The sequence below is a fragment of the Netta rufina genome (genome assembly GCF_964035555.1).
Source record: "Netta rufina genome assembly, chromosome: 4".
In the NCBI taxonomy this organism is placed as follows: Eukaryota; Metazoa; Chordata; class Aves; order Anseriformes; family Anatidae; genus Netta; species Netta rufina.
Window position 1 is genome coordinate 50,665,023 of NC_140127.1, and position 20,008 is coordinate 50,685,030.

General features: G+C 40.2%; 1 protein-coding gene across 1 annotated transcript in view; it reads right to left on the reverse strand.

Moving 5' to 3' along the window:
• GABRB1 (gamma-aminobutyric acid type A receptor subunit beta1) overlaps positions 1 to 18,894 on the reverse strand; it is a gene marked incomplete at its 3' end in the record, with an annotated part of 124,341 nt that extends 105,447 nt beyond the window's left edge. The window contains exons 1-3 of the mRNA XM_084285607.1: positions 18,869 to 18,894; positions 18,704 to 18,795; positions 18,523 to 18,590 (exon numbers count right to left, since the gene is read on the reverse strand). Of these exons, the coding sequence (XP_084141733.1) occupies positions 18,523 to 18,590; positions 18,704 to 18,776 (141 nt within the window). The 5' untranslated portion in view covers positions 18,777 to 18,795; positions 18,869 to 18,894. The remainder of the gene's footprint in view (positions 1 to 18,522; positions 18,591 to 18,703; positions 18,796 to 18,868) is intronic.
• Positions 18,895 to 20,008: the final 1,114 nt, after the last annotated feature.

The following is a 20,008-nucleotide window of genomic DNA, read 5'->3' on the forward strand; positions in this document are numbered from 1 at the left end:
GCCATGCAAAAGAAACAATGGTTGCCACCAACACAGAAGGAGTGGCTTACAAAACGTGCAGGATTTCTGTACTGCCTTATGTTTTCATTTATGGTTTAGCCCACAGTTGAGAATTCATTGTTTTTTACCATGGAACACTATGCAAACAGTGAATTTCATACCACTCTGCTTAGTATCTTGCTCAGTTGTTGGTACTGACTGGTTTAAAAAACAAGTTGACACTGTCTATCCACAAAACACTTTCTAGACCAAGAAGAAATATGAATATATTTCTGTTCCAAAGCTAATACATTCTGTTCATAATCATGGTGGAGCACTACAAGGCTCATTTTCAACTTTGGGAAGATATCTGTGCATTTCCCTTTTGCTGTACCTATACAACAACAGAGAATAAAGTCATGCTTTAGTTTATTCCATTCCATTCTCCAATAACAACAAGTCCCTAAGCATTTTGCTGGGCTTTATGTTAAGGTTAATGATGATCACTAAATAAATTAAGCAGTTCATGAAGCATTCTTCAGGGTAGTATTTTCTCTATCATAACTCTGTCCAAATCCTCCTTCCTAAACTACTTACACAGTTCTTGAGCTGAACACCTCAGCACTTTGAAACACCAGTTTTATTTATTTATTTATTACATGTGATTTGCTGATGCAGCAAAGGATGGGAGTAAGATATGGAAGCCATGGGACAGCAGAGTGGGGAGAGTTCTCTTTTGAAGGGAAATTTTCTTGGCAATCCTTTCTCATTTGGTTAAACGTAAGACAGTAAAGTTTTTTATAAAGTAAAAACAACTTGAATTGGTGAAAGAGAACTACCTTAACAGAAGCTGATCCTCTGTTTGTAGCCAGCAGGACAAGGGAGGTGATCGTCCCCCCTGTACTCAGCTCTGGTGAGGCCGCACCTCAAGTACTGTGTTTAGTTTTGGGCCCCTCACTACAAGAAGGACATTGAGGCCCTGGAGCATGTCTAGAGAAGGGCTACAAAGCTGGTGAAGGGCCTGGAACACAAGTCCTATGAGGATCAACTGAGGGAGCTGGGGTTGTATAGTCTGGAGAAGAGGAGGCTTAGGGGAGACCTTATTGCTCTCTATAACTGCCTGAATGGAAGTTGTGGGGAGCTGGGGGTCGGCCTCTTCTCACAGATAACTAGTGATAGGACCAGAGGGAATGGCCTCAAGTTGTGCTAGGGGAGGTTCAGGTTTTAAATCAGGAGACATTTATTCTCAGAAAGAATAGTCAGGCATTTGGACCGGTGGCCCAGGGATGTGGTGGCGTCACCGTTCCTGGAGGCATTTAAAGAAAGGTTGGATGTGGTGCTTAGGGACATGGTCTAGTGGGTAATATTGGTAGGAGAATGGTAGTACCAGATGATCTTGGAGGTCTTTTCCAACATTAATGATTCTACGACTCTGTGATTTCATATTTCTGTTTTGATTGTACTGTGCTTACTGATGTGCAAATAGTAGAGATTTCATCCACTAACAGAAATTGATGAAAAAGATTTTTTTTTTATTTAGTTTTTAATGTTACATCTTCTGAGAGATTTATTTTCTCAGAAACCATCTTTCACTTTAATGAAAAATGTAGTTTATTTTTTAAAATTCAATTGTGCTATCTGGTATTCGCCTTCAACTCTGGAAAGCTCTAAGTATTTACTAGCATGTTATCTACATATGTTTTCTGTAGATCATTTCTGAAATATGTTTCATTGATTGTGTTTCTTTTTTATTGTTGACTGAATACAATTTTCAGTAAGACTGTCTGGGTATATCAAGAGTACAAAGAAACTGAGAAATTGCCCATATCTGCTATCAAGGTATCAGATCATCCCACGTTAAAGTGAGAAAAATACTCTTGCTTGATGCTTATAATGTACTTTGAAGAAACATACCTTCCACCCTCATAAAACCCAGACATTCTGGAGAGAAGATTGCTTTTTTTTTTTTTTTTGCTTTTTTTTTTGTCTTTTTTTTTTCTTTCTTTCTTTTTAAAGCACTGTTGTCAATCTGGGTCTATGCTATGCCTTGCTGTCTGGGCTGAAGATTCATTCACCATTTGCTTTCTCTGCTTTCAGTGCCATTTCAAAATGTCATAATTTTCTCCCTGGAACTAGATAAAAACTATCAAATTTCATCCAAAGTGTCTCTCAAAGCACAGGCCAATTTTAGCAAGCCCATAACTAAAATCCAGCTGGATATCTTCCTGCTCTCTGCCAGAAGTCCCCCTTCTCATCTGCCACGCAGGTGTTTGGTTTGCTTACCTCCATGCAAATGAATTGGACACCTGGTGAGCCCTCAGCCTGCATACCTCATGTATCAGAACAAAAGATATTGACTATGAAAAATACATATATCACTTTGTGGCTGCCTACTGCTGCCTACTCAATGGAAAACCCAACCCTGAGAAAATGAACTGGATTGCTGACATTAGAAAATGTGTGTTTACTTATCTTCTTGTAACATATTTTTACTCAGGCTTGCATATAAATAATTTGTGGCACTCATGTGGAAAGCAATACAGAAGTTGCCTATTTACTATCAGCTATGCTATGGAAAATATACTGCCTCTCCATAAATTCATTTGTTTCATGTCTGTAATAAAACCCAGACTAAGTGGTCAAAGCATTTTATCTCCAGCCTTATCTCACAGACATTGTTTCAAATCTCACCTAAGCCACAGTACCTGGAAACTTAAGTAATTTATGCAAGGGAAGCATCTTGTGTGATAAAGCATCTTGACCTTATTCTTAGCTCTTTGAACAGAAGATTTTAGTATAAATCACTTATCTCAGTGTTGTTCAACTGCTATTCATGACACAACTTTCCAAGGTGCTGTGTATCCCTGGGATGGATGGGATGTACCAATATTTCTGCAAATGACCTCTATGAAAAAGCTAACTTGACATGGACCAAACTGGGATGGCACAACCAGAAGGCTGAGTGAATGCAGGATATCATGTATTAAATTAGATATTGTAGCTAAGGATGCTAGTATATTTAGCTAAGACTTAAAAAAAATAAATAGCAAGATAACAGAATTAATAAAATATAATTAATGGAATTAATGGAATTAAAAACAGCAGGATTTATATTGGTGTTAGTGAGAAGGGCTTCTGATCCAACGTCAATGCATAGTGAAAACTATGACTCTAAATTGGACTACTCACATAAAGAATGACATTACTTACGAGTTGTTAACTCTTCCCTGTGACCTGTGTGAAAATAAACCTAGGGAGCAGCAAAGAAGCCAACCATGCATTTCCAGTCTGCAGACCACAGATCTTTATGCAGGCTTAGTACATGATGTGACAAGCTGTTTCATTAACTTTAAAATAACTAAAATGGCCATTGAGCTCAGGAATATCACATACAAGACAAATTTGTGAGAAGTGACTTATTTTAGAAGAATTACGGGTGCAAAACAAAGGACACAAAATGACTTACCCTTATCTGAAAGGAGCAGGTACTAAGAAATGTGATATAAAGCCATGAAGTGAATTTAGGAGAAACAATGTCCCAGAGACATGAGGAATCCCCTGACTGAGATATGGAAGGACTGCACAGCAATGATCCCATTTTACTTCCTGGCGTCTTTCACAGTAAATAAGCACAGAAAATACCCAGTGTAGGGCAGTATCACACTCACATCACTAGATAAGAAAACTTTTTTATTTTACTATGATTTCTACCCTTTTGTCTTAACAAATGTAGTGTTTTTTTGTCATGGATCTGAGCACATTGTACTTGCTTAGGTCTTGTTACTTGTTCACTACATTTATGCAGATACAATGCCAGTTTACTCAGTTTCTTGGATTTCTTGCCGAGTACCTGAAAATTTTCAGTTGGCACACACCAGTCATAGCACCAGCCATATTATCTTCTCTTGCCTTTGACTGCTCTGTATAGTAGACATGGCCAAGAGAATGAGTCTGAGGAGCTCTTTTACTGCCAAACCACATCTAAAACCCATACAGCTTTCAGGGGCTCTGAATTACTTTGTGCAACTGGTCTGGTAATGCTTGAATCATGAGGTTAAGGACTGTTGGGGGAAAGAGTGTTGCTTCTTTTGAATTAAAGGAGTAACAGATTATAAAGCAAGAAAAAAAAAAAAAAGGTCTTTCTCTAGGTCTTTAAACTGACTAACCTTATCTTCCTGTGTTAGGGGAAGATAGACTGTACTATAGCATTAATGGAGAGACAGAGGATCTTCCAACCAAGTTATTTAGAGAAGGAGGGAGGGAAACTTTTCTCCTTGGCACTTCAAGCAACCTGCGTTACCTCCCTGGTAAGCAGACTGATACCAACTGAAGATATTCAGCACTGGCATTCTCAGATCTCATTATAGCACATCAGTAGCAATATTTTGGGACCAAAGTATGTGAACTGCTCATCTATGCAGGAACTAAAGCTCAATATCCACCTTTTTGCACTACTGCACCTTCCTCCCCAAATACCACCCTTGCAATTTCTTGCAAAAAGCATTAAGACCCTCAGGGATACATATGAAAATTTTCCAGCCTCTTTAATGATCAGCAGAGCCCTCTGCTGTTACATATTCTCTGCTGTTACATTTTGTTGTCACAACTCAAACACTGGGCAAACCTGAAATTTAATGAAATTAAATAGCCTATTTACAGAATAGCCATGCCTGTTGCTTACTTAAGAAACAAGAAGTTAGTGGCATCAAAGAGTAAACAGAAACTGTAAGTTTTGTGCTTTGACATGCCTGATTCTTCTTACAAATTAGTATTGTTATTACCTTCTCCTGTGAATCCATACTGCAAACAATATGTTCTTAAAGCGAATATGTAAGCTAAACAAACAATGAATACACAAAGCGTTCCCAAGGCAGCCCAGACCCAGGCGTGTTTTGAAAGCTAATGCTGACAGAGGATGCATGATTCTGTGAGGTATTCAGTAACTTCCCTTTATTCTTGCACTCACACTATGTTCATCTGGAAACATACTGTACTGGGTAAAGTCTACTGTGCTGACTCAAGTTAAATTCACAGTTGCCTCTTGATATATCACAATATGTCATTCAGTAATTCCACTGAGGAAAATGTAATTACCATGCAACATCTTGTGCTGTCTTGGGATTTCTCACTAGGTAAGTAAGAAATAAATTCCTGTCAGTACCGCAAGAATACCGTTTTAGAGATGTAGGAACAGACCAGCTGGGTCATAAGCCATGATGCTCTGTTGAAATCACTGGTCACAGGGGATATGTTCTTTTTTAGCTACAGGCTGTATGCCTTTTCTTTTCATCTGAGTATGCAGAAGCTTGCCCACTGTCCAAATAAATGCTCATACACTGGGTTTAATGCTCATAATATCCCCGTGAGGCAGGAATGACAACAGAGGAGGGACTGAGGGCCAGAGGAATTACTATGCCTGATATTTGCGTAAGGGACAGAAATTGACCCTATGGTTCCACTATGGGCCTCACCACTGAGCCGGTTGTCTTTTTTTCTATAATGCAATATTTGACCACTGCAGGCACTGGTCTCCTGCTGAATACGGACCAAAATGTAAGGTTTCTGCACTGCCATCCAAAATGCTCTCTGTGCCTGTCCCAAGCTAGCTGAATTACTGACTGCCTTTTCTTCTGGAACTGTGACCTTCCTTGACAGCTTCGCTCCGCTGTTACAATGACAGTCACAGTTGCTGGGACGCAGAAGAATTAACATCCATGTAATTCCCCAAATGGTAGACCTACTCTAATTTATTTATTTAAAGAAAAATATACAAATAAAATAAAAAAATACACATATATACAGAGAATGGAAGAGATTCTCACTTATGACTTTTAAAGCTTACATAATGCCAGAGATTCTCATGACTTTTAAAGCTTACATCATTCTGATAATGTAGTTGTGGGTGTGAATAATAAAAGAATCATAGAATTGTAGAATGGTTTTTGTTGGAAGGGGCCTTAAAGATCATCTAGTTCCAACCCCCCTTGCAAATACTGCTCAGGTTTCCCAAAGTGCCATCCAACCTGACCTTGAATACCTCCAGGAATGGGGCATCCATAGCTTCTCTGGGCAACCTGTGCCAGTGCCTCACCACCTTCTGAGTAAAGAATTTCTTTCTATATATAATCTAAATCTGCCCTCTTTTAGTTTAAAACCATTACCCCTTGTTCTATCACTACACTCCTGACCACGAATCCCTCCCCAGCTTTCCTGTAGGCAACCTTGAGGCTCTGGAAGGCTGTTATAAGGTCTCCCTGGAACCTTCTCTTCTCCAGGCTGAAAAACTCCAGCTCTCTCAGCCTCTCTTCACAGAAGATGTGTTCTAGACCTCTGATCATCCTCATGGGCCTTCTCTGGACTTGCTCCAACATGGCCCAACATGCATAGTTGGTTGTTCACATTCATTTTATTTTCACTGGAGCTGACTCAGTGTAGACTAGGGAGACTGAGATCTCAGATTACTGTCAGAATAACTTCTTATACCAACATTTAAATGTTAGGTTAGGATGGATGAATATAGCAGCAGGGAAGTTGTAAAAAAGCTGCATGGAAGACCAAGCTGTCTGCAAGCCAAGACTGAAATGACAGAGAATGATAAAGGGTTCTTTTTTTTTCTCACTTCCTCATTTTCATTTGTTTTGCATTTTGATATTTAGATCTTCTCAGCAGCTTTAGCATTGAAATTCAGCATTTTGAAAAGTTTTCCTTGATGCCTATGTGTGTTCAGGACAGTTCAGTTTGTTCTGAGCTTATGAATGTTAGGTATTTTGCAAGAAAACGCAATTACTGCAGAAATGTATGATCAGCCTAAGATAGGTTTGATTGATCACTGACACATCCTCATCAATTTCAGTGGAAATTAACCTAAGGACCACGTAGCCTGGGTGCTTTTATAATCTATGTACTCCAGAAGAGTCCATTGGAATTGATATTTAGTGGAAGAACAGCTAATAGTTGAGAATTCCTTTTTCCCTACTTAAGTTTCAAATACATCATTTTTTCTTCTACGGAATGTCTATAAAAGATCATCCAAGAGCACATGGATATAGCTAAATACTAGAATTAAAATATTTCAGTCAAAGTGTATTAATTCCAAATCAACATTGATTTACTATTGCCAAAAGTTTGTCTCATGTTCTTTTTCAAAGTTCTTGAATGTTGCGAAGTGTTACGGTGATTGCTTCTGTAACTGGAATGCATATGAAATACTGACTTGCCATTTGCTTGGACATAAGAAGAGCAAAATTGTGCATCCTTCTAAGTTCTGTGGATTCATAATGCTTTCAGTTATGTACATAGCTCTGTATTTTTTTTAATCCTTATCCACAGTATTGTGATGAACTCTCCATAACTGTAATCATTTGGATGAGAAAAAATAATAATAATAAAAAAAACAACAACAACAAAAAAGAAACATAACAACCAAACAACAACTGAGGATGTAGAGCTGCCTGCTTTAGTCCAACTTCCCTTTTAGTCCCACAAATATCCTTGGAAACACAACAAACCACAAATTTATATAAAATGTCTGAGTGCACTGTATTCTTTTAGGAAAGAGGCTCTATATAGTCCTACACAAACCAACCTAAACCATGATATTCCTGTTTTAAGTAACAGTGAAAAGAACTGTCCATCTGTCATGACAGCTGAGCTGCCATGAGATCAGCGGGGTCCCTGCTGAGCCAGCAGTCATCCCCTGCAGGTCAGGTGCTGACGTTGTTCCCTGGACCAACAGGTTGTCAGCAGCTCCTCTTGCAATGGTTGTCTGTGATCTGAAGTGCCAGGGTTGCCTGGATTTCAGAACACAAGCTGTGCAAAAGGCATTGAAGCCACCAGGTCTTGTACTAAACACGTGTAATAAGCTTGCCTGAACAATACATGTCTGAATCATCTGCAGATTAATATCTAATCTTCAAAAAATGTATTTGTTTCCAGTAAGATAGTAGCTTGATAGCTATCTTGCTGTGGAAGGAGCATAGCTATAAGCAGAAAAATTACCTAAACAGAAAAAGTGACTCATGAACAGATAAAAAATATGTACCTATTTTCTCTTTCCTTCTCTCATTGTTTTGAGGAAAAAAAAAAAACAATCTTTTATATTCGACAACTCAATGAGAAGCATTCCTAGGTCATTCCTAGGTGGCCCCTTGTCCCATGTTATGTTCTGAGAGGAGGTAGTGTTCTGGAGCTGTCCTGTCATTTAATTGCTTATGGCTTCTTGGATTCTGCAGATGTGAGAAATGAACACCTAATACCAAGGATATTGCTGGCTGCACTGCTGCTCTTTGCCAGTGCTGCACTTACTGTTACTGCTCTCAGGTAGATGATGAGTAGAAGAAATAACATTAATCGCTTTACAAGTAACTCACAACCTATTTATCATCTATTCTTTGACAGCCTGGAATGCTTACTGCAACTGTGAAGGCACAAAACAAAACAAAAACAACAACAACAACAACAGCAACAAGAACAACAAAAAACAGACAGAAAACCATAAGTAGTGTTTTATAGTCGGAAGTGTAACAATGCTGTACCCATGTCACACTGCAAAATGGCTGGAGACCAACACTGCCCATGACGGAGCAGGATCATGTTATTCTTGAGAAATCTTGACTCATGCTGTGCATCCCAGAACTGCTATTTCCTCCTAGCGGTCCCTCTCCTAGGAGCTACAACAGTATTACTTACAAAGGATCCCTGTTCCAGTGAGAGATTGAGCATTCAGGAGGATGGCTGGACTAGATGATCTTGGAGGTCTTTTTCAGCCTTAATGAACTTATGATTATATGATAGATCAAACCCACAGAAGGGCAGTGGTTGGACATGGACCACATTACCCTATTATGTCTCTGGCAGTGCTATTTCCCTGGTGCTAAACGGTAGAACAGTGTAAAATTTATTATTTTTACGAGGTTTATTAGGTTCTGGGAGGGAAATAGTGGAGGATTTGTGTTATGTTTTCAGAATTGGCGTGATAAAATATACAGACCATTTTGCCCATCAGGATGATACACTCCAGCATGAAGCAAAATTTTTAGTTTCATATTTGAAATTGGCTCAATGAACTGATAATTTGATCTGGTGCAAAAGTCTCCTCTGAGAGCAACTCTGACGGACCACGTTGTATTGGTGAGAACTGGGAAAATTGCTTTGAGCGAAATGGTGTCTACTTTGCTGTTTGTATTTATATTGTGTTTTCTGAATTATGCTCGTCATTGTAATAATCTGCTTTGTGCTTACTCTGAATTTCTGCTAGGAGTAGCTAAAAGGAAAGAATGTGTTATTCCTTGAGATCTCAGTAATACATGCTACTCAGGAGCTTCTAGAAAACAAAGCCATTTCTCTTGACAGTGAAAACTGAAAAGATTTCTATGCAGGATTCATTTTCAATTGATACCACAATGACACTGTATTTGCTTCCTATTAGTGCAGGAATCCACACAGCATTTAACGAGCTGTGAAGTCTGTCATTGCAGATTTGATTCCCAGTGTGTTATTGATGTTTTGCAGCTTACTCTTTTTTTTTTTTTTTTTTTTTTTTTTTTTTCCTAGTCAGACCTGGCACAGTAGATAAAATAAATCCATAATTTACAGGTGGCTGCTAATCCCATGTTTTGTTGCCGTCATAGGAAGCCAGTAACAAAGCTGCACACTGTCTGTGAAGTGCAATACATTTATGAAGTCTTTGAAGCTCGCCTATGTCCTCTCCTTGACCAGTGTATTGGTATTCAGAGTGAATATTTTACAAACAAATTGGTCAAAGAGAGGATAAATCAGCATGGAAGAACACAGAGGAAGGGGTATCATTACAGGCTTGGTTATTTGCTCATGCTGAAGAGTAATTACACAGAAAATTGTAGTGAAACAAAGGTTTAAAACTGCCATAAACTGGAAAGTTGGATTGCTCTTACAAACTGCTGAACAAACTGTTGAGTTTGTAAAACTAACACGAACTTGATTTTACTGGTGTGAGACATTTCATCCATGAGTGTACTCCTTAAAACCAGTGAGGCCATCAGCATCTGGCCCCCTTGGATGGGACCAGAGTCCTCAGTGCTTGTGGGGACTGGTGCTGCCCAAAAGCTCCTGAGACACACAAGCATGAATGCATCTACCTGCAGCTGACTGGTACTCATTTTACTACAGCTGCAATTAAGAGGTTCTTCAGCATAAAATTATGATGGGAAATTAACTGCACTACTCTTTTAATATAATTAAGATCCTGAACAATATTTAGACACCATGTATCTGTTTCAGCAGTTTTAACTTTGCTATCTCTTCATTTTTTTCTATAGACAATTTAAAAAGATACAAGTGAAATTCTTCAATCTCAGCCAAATGGATTGATGAATCTTAATGGAGAACATTTATTCCAACCTTTAATTAAGTTTGGCAGTCTGAAACCATTAATCTTCGCTTTGAAACTATGCAATCTACAGTATTTAAAACCTTACAACTCACTCTTGCTATGAGGTGGATGCCTGTGTGATAATACAACTTTCTAGAAGATGCCTTTGTGTCTCTTATATTACTTGTTACCTGTCCATGACATAACACAAGCAATCAAGGATTTGCCCCAGCAGAAGATGGAGCAAATTAGTGTGACACTGCTTTGGCCAAACCCAGCCTTTTACTCTTGAAAGGACATTGTCAAGCTTGATACACAAAAAAAATCATATCCACCTTCTCCAGCCCATGTAAATCTTAATACAGAGCTAGTGCTTAGAGAAAGGTTGAAACAAACTGCTGTTAAAATCTGGTGTTATTCCACTAGATTATTCAGACTACTACTACAGATTTCCTTGTGAAAATATTTGCAGCAGTCTTGCCTTTGGGGTAGAAGTAATTTAATTATAATACACTTTCTGGAGCGCTGCCAGCATTACAGGCAGTATTTCATGTGAGGGAAAAGGAATTCTACAATCACAAAGGTGCATACCTTTAGATTCATAATTATTTCTCTTGAAGAAAAAAAGGAGTCTTAAAGAGCATTAAAGTACAAAATCTTTCTGAAAGTTATCTTGGACTCTTTCACCACCTGAGAGATGCCCTTATAGTTAGTTTCTCAGGCTTCATTGATGTTTTAAAATACAGATTATGTAGATATGGGGAATAAGACATCACAAAGAACTCTTCTCAGCAGCTGCTGTTTGGAATACAGCACCCCACAAAACACAGCAGCTGGGGATGCTGATGAATGATGGAAATCCCTGGGTTTGATTTAACAGTTTCAGCTGTTGTCTCAGACTACTTGGCATCCTGAGAAAAGGAGCAAGTCTTTTGGTGCTACCTGAGGGTGAGGATCTTTTCACACCTCTGGGAGAACTGGTGGTGTGACTGTTCCTTCTTCTGGGTGCATGGTTTTAGCTCCAGGTCTTTCCTGAACTGCTAGTTGGAAGGGAATTTATGAAAACAGCTTAGAAGAAGTACAAAAAACTCTTCAGGCATAAAGTACAAAATAAAGCTGATAAAAAAAATCACTAAGTTTTGCAGCCATTTGAAAAGCGTCCCTTAAATCTCCTTGTGAAGACAAATCTTCACTGTGGGAGTTCCTGATATTCTCACCTTTCCAGATTCAGAAATAAAAAGGCAATGAAAATGGGGAAAATAAAAATACAAACTTTTAATTAAGGCCCCTGCCCTGTCCTACCTACCTGCCTACACAACCACACCCACCCACAGAAAAAGAAACATTTTTCAGGTTCCTGGAAAAACTCTGTGTTTTATAGAGGTATTTTTCTCTTTTTGGGAAAAGGATAATTTTGGGGAATGGGTCCTTTGTGTGAATTGTTGACCATTCTGTTACTAAAGGATCATTTGGGACCCTGAATGTTCTCAAAATGTTTGTGCTACCGAACTGTGGATTTTGTACAGGCTAACAGCCACCCAGTCTGGAAGTTTTCAGTGGTCACAGCATAGGCACATTGTTTGATGCAGATGCACAAAACAGGGCATGCTCGGCAAGACCCTGGATTTTTTCATCCATGTATCTGGAAGTCACATCTCATTGCAGGTCCGATTGTGATAGGATTAACTGTAGATTTCAGGAAACAAACCTGGCAGGATAAGTGTTTGGTGGAATGCTTAAGAAATCATATGGTCCTTTCCCTTCCAGGTATTTCTGACAGTTCATCACAGTAATAGCACTGTATTTCAGACTTATTTTTTGTTTTATTTTATTTTATTTTTTACTCCAGGCTTGGGAGAAAGAAGGAAAGAAGCACCTTACCAACAAATGTTAAAAATTTGTGTTATATGGCTGTATTCTTGAAATATGTTTTAAACAAATGGGAAGTGTGACCATCTTCTCTTTTGTCTTCACAAATGCAGGCTCCACATGAGTTATATCATTTAGCTGAACTACAGATGTGTCAGGATGCCCTGTGGCATCAGGTTTAAAATCAGGGCTAAAAGATGATGTACGAGGGTCAGAACTGAGCTTATCAGCCCTTGAGAAATGCTAGGAAGTAAGGGTAAGCCACCTACAGTGGCCAGAGAGAGAAACAATTGAGGGAGATGGGAGAGTTGTCCATCTAATAATAAAAGAATAATTTCTTTTCTATGAAGGATATTAATAGCTAGTTTGTTTAAACCTTGAAATAAAGGAACTTGTGAAGTATTATGCCTGTCAGGCTAAAAAGAGAGCTTGGAATACTTGATTGAAGCTGGTCTCAGTTGAGTTTTATTTTCAAAAAAAAATGAAGATTTATCTTTTCTGGGTCTCATGAAACAACATTTAAGTTATCACTTTATCCGTTCTGTCTACTTGTTAATTTTGTTGAAGGACCACTTATTCCTGTATTCAGATGAAAAATAACCCAGCAAAACATCCAATAACATGACCCAGCTACTTAACCTCAAGCTGCCTATTTCTACATTCATTCCATGTTTCACTGTTAATATAATTACTCCTGCTCAGAACAGACAGTGATGAAATGATCTGACCTTTATGTATTATTACTTGATTGGTTTTTCTTTATTTGCTGGAAAAAATAAAATCAGTTGCTGAATGTTTCTATTAATATTCATTTCAAGTCCTCTGTATGTCCTTCATGCTTTTCAAGAGAGTTGCTATATAACAGAAAAGTACTTCTCCCTTCTTCTTCTGCACTACCGCTAGGCTAATTTTCATTAAGAATTGTTGAGTTTTATGACAATTTTCAAAATCAGTTTAACCTCTGTGAGGATCTTCAGGCAAATGTATTTAGACTAAGGAACTGCATTTATTGTCATTTTGTCTGCCCTGATCACTTCTGTTGCCTTATGGGGTGAGCTGAAGGAATTTGACTTTCTAGTTCTCCAGGTACCAGACTTAAGATTCAAATAAAGGAGACTTGGCTGCTGTGATGCAAAGAGCTATGGAAATGGGGTTCGTGATGCTAATTTGGGTCCTAAACTCTCCACAAGAGATCTGATTTCCTATACTAACATTCACAACAGCCAACATGCTGCTTTCCCAGACACTTAACCCAGCCAGTCAACCGAGGGACAAGATGATGCGTGAAACTCTGATGAAGTCTGTAAACACAGCTTAACCCGCAAAAAGTGCCTTAAGATAGCCTGCACCCATACATGTAAGTCTCTCTATTGTTCCTAAAGTTGGGGTCTAATGCATGAGTGCTGGCCAGTCAGGTGTAACAGGTACACTTCCAGTGGTTCTAAACCTTATCCAGATTGAGGCTTTAAATCGCAGCATTGCAGGGCCTGAGACCAACAGCTCTGGGAGGGCTAAAATCATGCCCTGGGCTGTGGGCACAAAGCTACTGTATATTTCACTTGAATACCTTGATTCCTCTCTTTACTAATACAAAACATTAATTTATCCTCAACAAAATAACACTGAGTATTTATTACAATATGGTAACATGGTGAAATACATAATTGTGTCTGAAAACATACAGTAAAAAAGATGGAATTACCTTGAAAATTGTCCACTGTATAAACGGTTGTGCTGGATATTAATGAATATCTTTCTGGGAGCTGTTGTGCATTTTGTTGTAAATGTGCCATAATGCATTTGCTGCTATAGTGGCAATGCGTGATGCAAAAGGACTATGAAAAAACTTCTTCAGACAGCAAACTGTTTGTAAGCCTCCAAGGTAATGTATCTATAACCTCCTGGTATGATGGAGGGTGAACTTCTCTTGGATTTCATTTCTAATGTAAGCTAGTGTTTCAGTAGGAGGCCTGAGAGCAGCCCTAAAGGCTGCAGGAAAAAAGAGAAGCATTACATTGCTTCCAGGAAAAGTGAAATAAGTATGGTAGAAAATGATGTCTGGTTACATGGGCTGCGGAGTGTTAATGCTGTGGGAGACACTTTGTCCTCCAAACCCACCACAGTCATGCAGAAATGACAATGTGAGGGATCACACACAGCATAGGGGTCTACTCTGTGCCAAAACTGCATGACATTATCATTGAGCATAAGCCAAGGTGTCAAAAATGCACCAGAAGATAATGTCTATTTCTAGGTCTATTTTTTATGTATAACCATAAAGGCAGAAAAGATAAAGAGACAGAATATGAAAGGGAGGTATAGCATGAAATGGATTAAAAAAAATCTACATAGTTGGCTTATTTATCTACCATTTTCCCAAAGGGTACAAATATGAGTGGTTTAAGCTAAACTAAATTCTTTCTGGGCCAAGAATGTTTTCCAACAAGTTGGGATGTTGACAGCATAAGAGGTAGGCTTCTTAAGGAGAAACCCTGGGAAGACGACAGTGATTTCTGAACAGTAAGCAAAAATGAGATCCTACTTCTCTGCAAGATTTGTGACTTGTTTGGGAGAAAAACAATAAAACAGACTTTGGTTGTGGAGATGCTAAAGAATTATACCTTTACTGCCAAAGAACTATTAAACTTTCTTCTCTCTTTTCTTGCTGGGACATAAAACCTGCAATCTGGTATCACATAAATGAAATCCATATCATCAGTGTAAAACCAGTATGGCACTTCAGGAACTGAGTTCCCCAAAATGAATTAATGGGCCAATTTTTTGTATCTCTCTCAACTGCTCTATAAAAGGTTCTTTAATGTGTGCATTGGTTTTCAAAGCTTTACAGCACATAACCGCTACTTTTTCTCTACTATAAAGGTTTGACTAACTGCTCAGGAGGAAAAACAGAGAGAAAATTGTCATGTATTGCATGTGCACTTTTTTTTTTTTTTTTAAGAGTCCAGTTACTTCTCAACTGTTTCCTTGTAGATATAGCAATATGTCATATGCTTGCTTGCTCTGAAGCTTGAAGGTAACTACCATGAATCATACTATCAATGTTCATTCTTGATGTACAATCAGCACCTTCTGTTAATCAGGTAAAGGTATCACAGTAAAGCAGACAATTCACGTCACAGAAACTTAATAGATTTAGTCATAGTATGGTTCTTAATGAACTCTTTATATTCATGTAAATGTCTAATATACTTCTAAAGGAACTCTGTCATGGATGAAAATTAGCTGAACAGTCATTAACTGAGACAAAGCAGAAGAGTCACCTTGTACCTTTGGAAGTGAATGCTTTGTAAATTCCAATTACTGTAGCATGGATGTGAAAATCTGATGGAAACAGATTAAAACTTATGGTGTATTAGGAAGAAGGTATGATTAGAACAGGGCAACGGTCATTACAACGTTGAAATTCTACTTCTGCTTGTTCAATGTATGACAAGCTCTTCAGCTCATTACCCGCAAAAATCAATATACGACAATGGATCCAATGCCAAACACAGGTGTCATGAGGATGACTGCTTCAATTAATCTTTATGTAAAAGTTGCTATGGCAGCTCAGTACAGTATTGTTGAACTACCAAACAGGCATAAAACAATGTAGTTTAAAAAGCTGAACAGATGAAGCCTGAATACCTAGGGGAAATAGCAAGAATGGTTGACTTCAACGTTTTGTGATTTTTTTGCAATTAATTGAGTATATTCATAATAACTTAGCATATTTGAAGAAGCCATTACAACTAAACAAGCTGCTTGATCAGACAGTTATTACAGATGGTTTTCACAGAATTCACAGTTGTTCTGTTGTTAATATTTCAACTTTTTTCCCTGATGACTGGATTTACTCAGACATACAAATCTGCCTGTTAACTTGGTGGACAGCCTACAGCCGGGACAAATTCTCATCTAACATGCTGATGGAGTACAGAGATATAAACAAAACAAAACAAACAAACAAACAAAAAGAACTTTACTCTTATTTAAGCACTAAAACTGAAATAGAAAGTTTAACCTCACCAGTGGGTACCATGATTTGGAATAGCTGCTTCTGCCATTCTGGAAATAAGGTTTCACATTCTTGAGGAGAGCCAAGGGATGAGAGAACTGCCTCCACTCCTCCTAGGTGAGACTGACTGAATAGAATGGTATCTCTTCCTCCTCTTACTAAGGAGAGGAAAAAAAATCTACAAGACACGAGTTTAAAAGGAAAGATGAAAAGCTAAAGGATTCACAGGTTGCTGCAACACTTCAAAGCTCTTTTTCTCAGAAAAAAAAATAAAATACTAGAATAAGGCATTATGTCACTAGGCAGGAATGTTTCTCTTAAGCTGACAGCAATCCCCTAATTTCTTCAATGATGGATGAGGTTACTGATCATTGTCCAAAAAAAAGACTATACAATGGTCTCTGACAAAGCAACAAAGACCTTGTGACAAAGAACACTGTAGACGTGGTATGAATGTAGTACAGGTGATATGGGAGAGCCCTTTCAGAATGATTCCAAACGGGGACTGTTTTTTCCCCATATTTTGCCTTAAGGTACCAGTTTTTGGCTATACCTGGGAATTATACCTGGTTGCTTACTGTGAAGATGCATTGTTAATTTTAAGAAATTAAAACATCTTGTCACTTTTTTGACCAGTTTTGTCAAGCTGCTTCCCCTTGCACAATGGTGAGTTGCCAAAAATCCATCTAGCATGCAAATTCACTTGAATAGAAACTAGAAAGTTCAAATTACGCATTCCCATGGGCTGTGCAAGAATTGGAAGGATGCAGGAAGTTGCATGTTGGTTCTGTCAGAGCTAAGCAGAAATGCTGCAAGCCATTGCAATGCAATGCAATGCAAACCACAATGAAATCCAATGCAATTCATACCCCTTGGCATTTCCACTGGAAACTGTCACATCCACTCCCCTTTGAATTAACAGGACTTCAGGTGTTAACACTTCATGAGATATATGTTGGACCTTTCAGAACAGGTATTTTGGTGATGGTGTTTGCAGTGTTTGGCTTTCTCAGGGCACACTGCTTTGTAGAAAGCAGTAGAAGTTTCTACCACCTTCAGGGTGGTAGAAACATTTTGGAGATGTTTTATTCTTTGACTGTTTTGATATGGAGAAGACTTATGTTCTGTTTTGTCTGCCTTATCTGCACAGTCCCTATCGTGTACTCCCTTAAAGTACAAAGCAGTAACAGGAACTACAGGAGCTGAAACTTGAGACTGGTATGCTACATGCAAAGAGACAAATATCCTTTCCTCCCAACTCTCTTAGGTGCAATCTTAACAAATATAGCATTTACATGCAAATAGGAACTGTGCTTGTAGAGCAAACAACAGAAAAAAAGTAAATATAAAGAGGAAAACAAACTCTCTTCATCAGTTTTCAATGACAACTATTAACTCTAATATACAAGGGAAAAAAAAATCACAAGGAAATTACTTTGAATGGACAAATAATTTTTTTTTTTTTTTTAAAGTGAAATAAACTGCTGAACAGTATGGAAATGCAAGGTTTTAAGCTTCTTTTAGCCAAATAAGCATTCCCCTATGTAAAGAATGCATCTTAGAATTTCATGAGACCCAGTACAAGAAAAGACAGTGAGAGCAAAATGCCTGGGGTGCATGCTAATCCAGCATGATTCTGAAAAATGTTCAAAGTTGTACCTGATTTTTCAGTTTCTTCTGGGAAAAGACTGTCAAACGAGGCAAGCAGTGTACACACATATTTTTTGTTCTTCAAGCCTGCATGTCTAGCAATGCTCCTTTCAGCGGCAGAACTGAAATCAAATGCCATACGTTTCCCACCTGTAGCTAGGGGACTTTTCTAATTTTGATAACTGGATCGGGAACATCCTTATGTATTTAATCTACAATGATTTTTTCTTCTACAGGAATGAGTGATTTGTAGAAGCTGCACATTCTTTTCTTTTTGACGCTTTTATTCAATGCCGTTAGCTTGCAATACGAGGTGTCTAACTTTAAATCATTTGACATTAAGACAAAAAATCAAGCAAATCTGTCATGTGCTGCTACAGCTAAGGCAAACCCAAGGTTTCCAATGACAGCTGCTGACACTGTAAAGAGCAAAACACTGCAAGCAAAGCCCAGAACCTCAAACCTGTAGCAGGCATGCTGAGCAAGGCAGCGAGCACTTCTGGAGCGCTACACGTGAATGTTATGCCAAGAGCACAGACAACTTTTTTTTGCACCCGACGTGCCCGGCTGCTTTGCAGGATTTGCTCTCCCTCGGGCACAGCGCCCTGTGCAGGCAGGTGCCGACCCGGGGGCGAGCGGTCGCCCTTGGCTCACTCACCATGTTGACTTCGGACACCACGTCGATGCTGGCGATCTCTATCCGCATGCCCACACCGACGGGTGGCCCTGCGGGGAAGGGAGAAGGGAGGGAAGGGGATGCGGGAGCCGGGCTTAGACGGGGGAAGGGGGGGGGGAGCCCGGGCAGCGGGGCCGGGGCGCGGGGAGCGCGGGCGGCTCACCTCCGAAGTCGGGCCTGAGGCGGATGTCGTAGCCGTGCAGCAGCCCGTCCACCGTCTCCTTCACGTAGGACATGTTGCTGGGCTCGTCGGCGCTGCGGGAAGGAGCACAGCCGGGTTAAGGGAGGGGGCCGGCGGCCCCTGCGCCCGCTCCCCTCCGCCGCTCACCTGCGCGCCGCGCACGCCACGGCCAGCACCAGCAGCACCAGCAGCATCCGCAGGGCCAGCGGGCCGCCCCACCTCGCCGCCCTCATCCCGGTCCCGGCAGCTCCCCTGCCACCGCCGCCTCGCCGGGGGCCGAGCCGCGGGCTGCAAGTTGGAGCGGAGCGGAGCGGAGCGGAGCACCGAGTCCCGCCGGCCCAACGCATGCGCGCAGCCCCCCGCCGCCCCGCTGCCCGTCATGGGGGCCGCCGGCTCGGCGGGGCTGGGTGCTCGCCGGGGAGCAGTGAGGCCGGCGGGGGTCCCCGAGCGGCCGCCACGCGTGGTCGCACACCCCCGGGGGAAGGGGAGGTGGGCGAGGGGGTCTGCGTGGGCAGCCGCAGCGAGAGGGAGTGGGGAGGGCAGTTGTGTGGAGAGCTCACGGTGATGCTAAGGTGACACGAGAGGTGACACAAAAGAGTGTCGGTGCATCCAAAGGGAATTACATGGCAGGGTGATGCGCATACTTCGCCGATTTGTGAGGGCTGGAGTCGTAGTTACACATCTGTCTGTCCCTCTGCTTTGTGATACCTGTCATTGGAGTGGTCTCCTGAAGTACCAGGAGTGGCATATGCAGTCGGTCACAACACGTTTGGAGTTGATCTTTTTCAGCCAAAGTCTTTTATCTTGTGTTTTTTAAAAGACAGGGTGAACCTACGGCCTTGTGTACCCCTGCTTCTCACAGGCAATATGACATGCTGGATAACTGGAGTCCAGCAGGCACTTGGTGCCTTTGCTGGTGCTGTTCCATTTCCCTGCACAGCAGCTCAGCAGAGATAACATTTATCCCTTTCCAATTCTACCCCTTTCATCTGTGCGCTAGGCAGCCCTGTGCTCAGTGACCTGGGAATACGTATTCCCTGTTTGTGAGACTCCTACAATGTCACACAGATTTATTTCTGCAGAAAGACAGATATTGGTAATGCTCTTGTGGTTGAAATATACCATGATATTAGGAAAATGCAGGCATATTGAAATACAGAGTTAGTGACACAAAATCTAGTGTTCTGTGAAAATTTGTTACTTGGGAAGGAGCACAACATGCTTCCTGTAAGACTGTGACAGGAGCGTTTTACCCTCACAGCTGCTTCTCAAAACCATGACAGTATA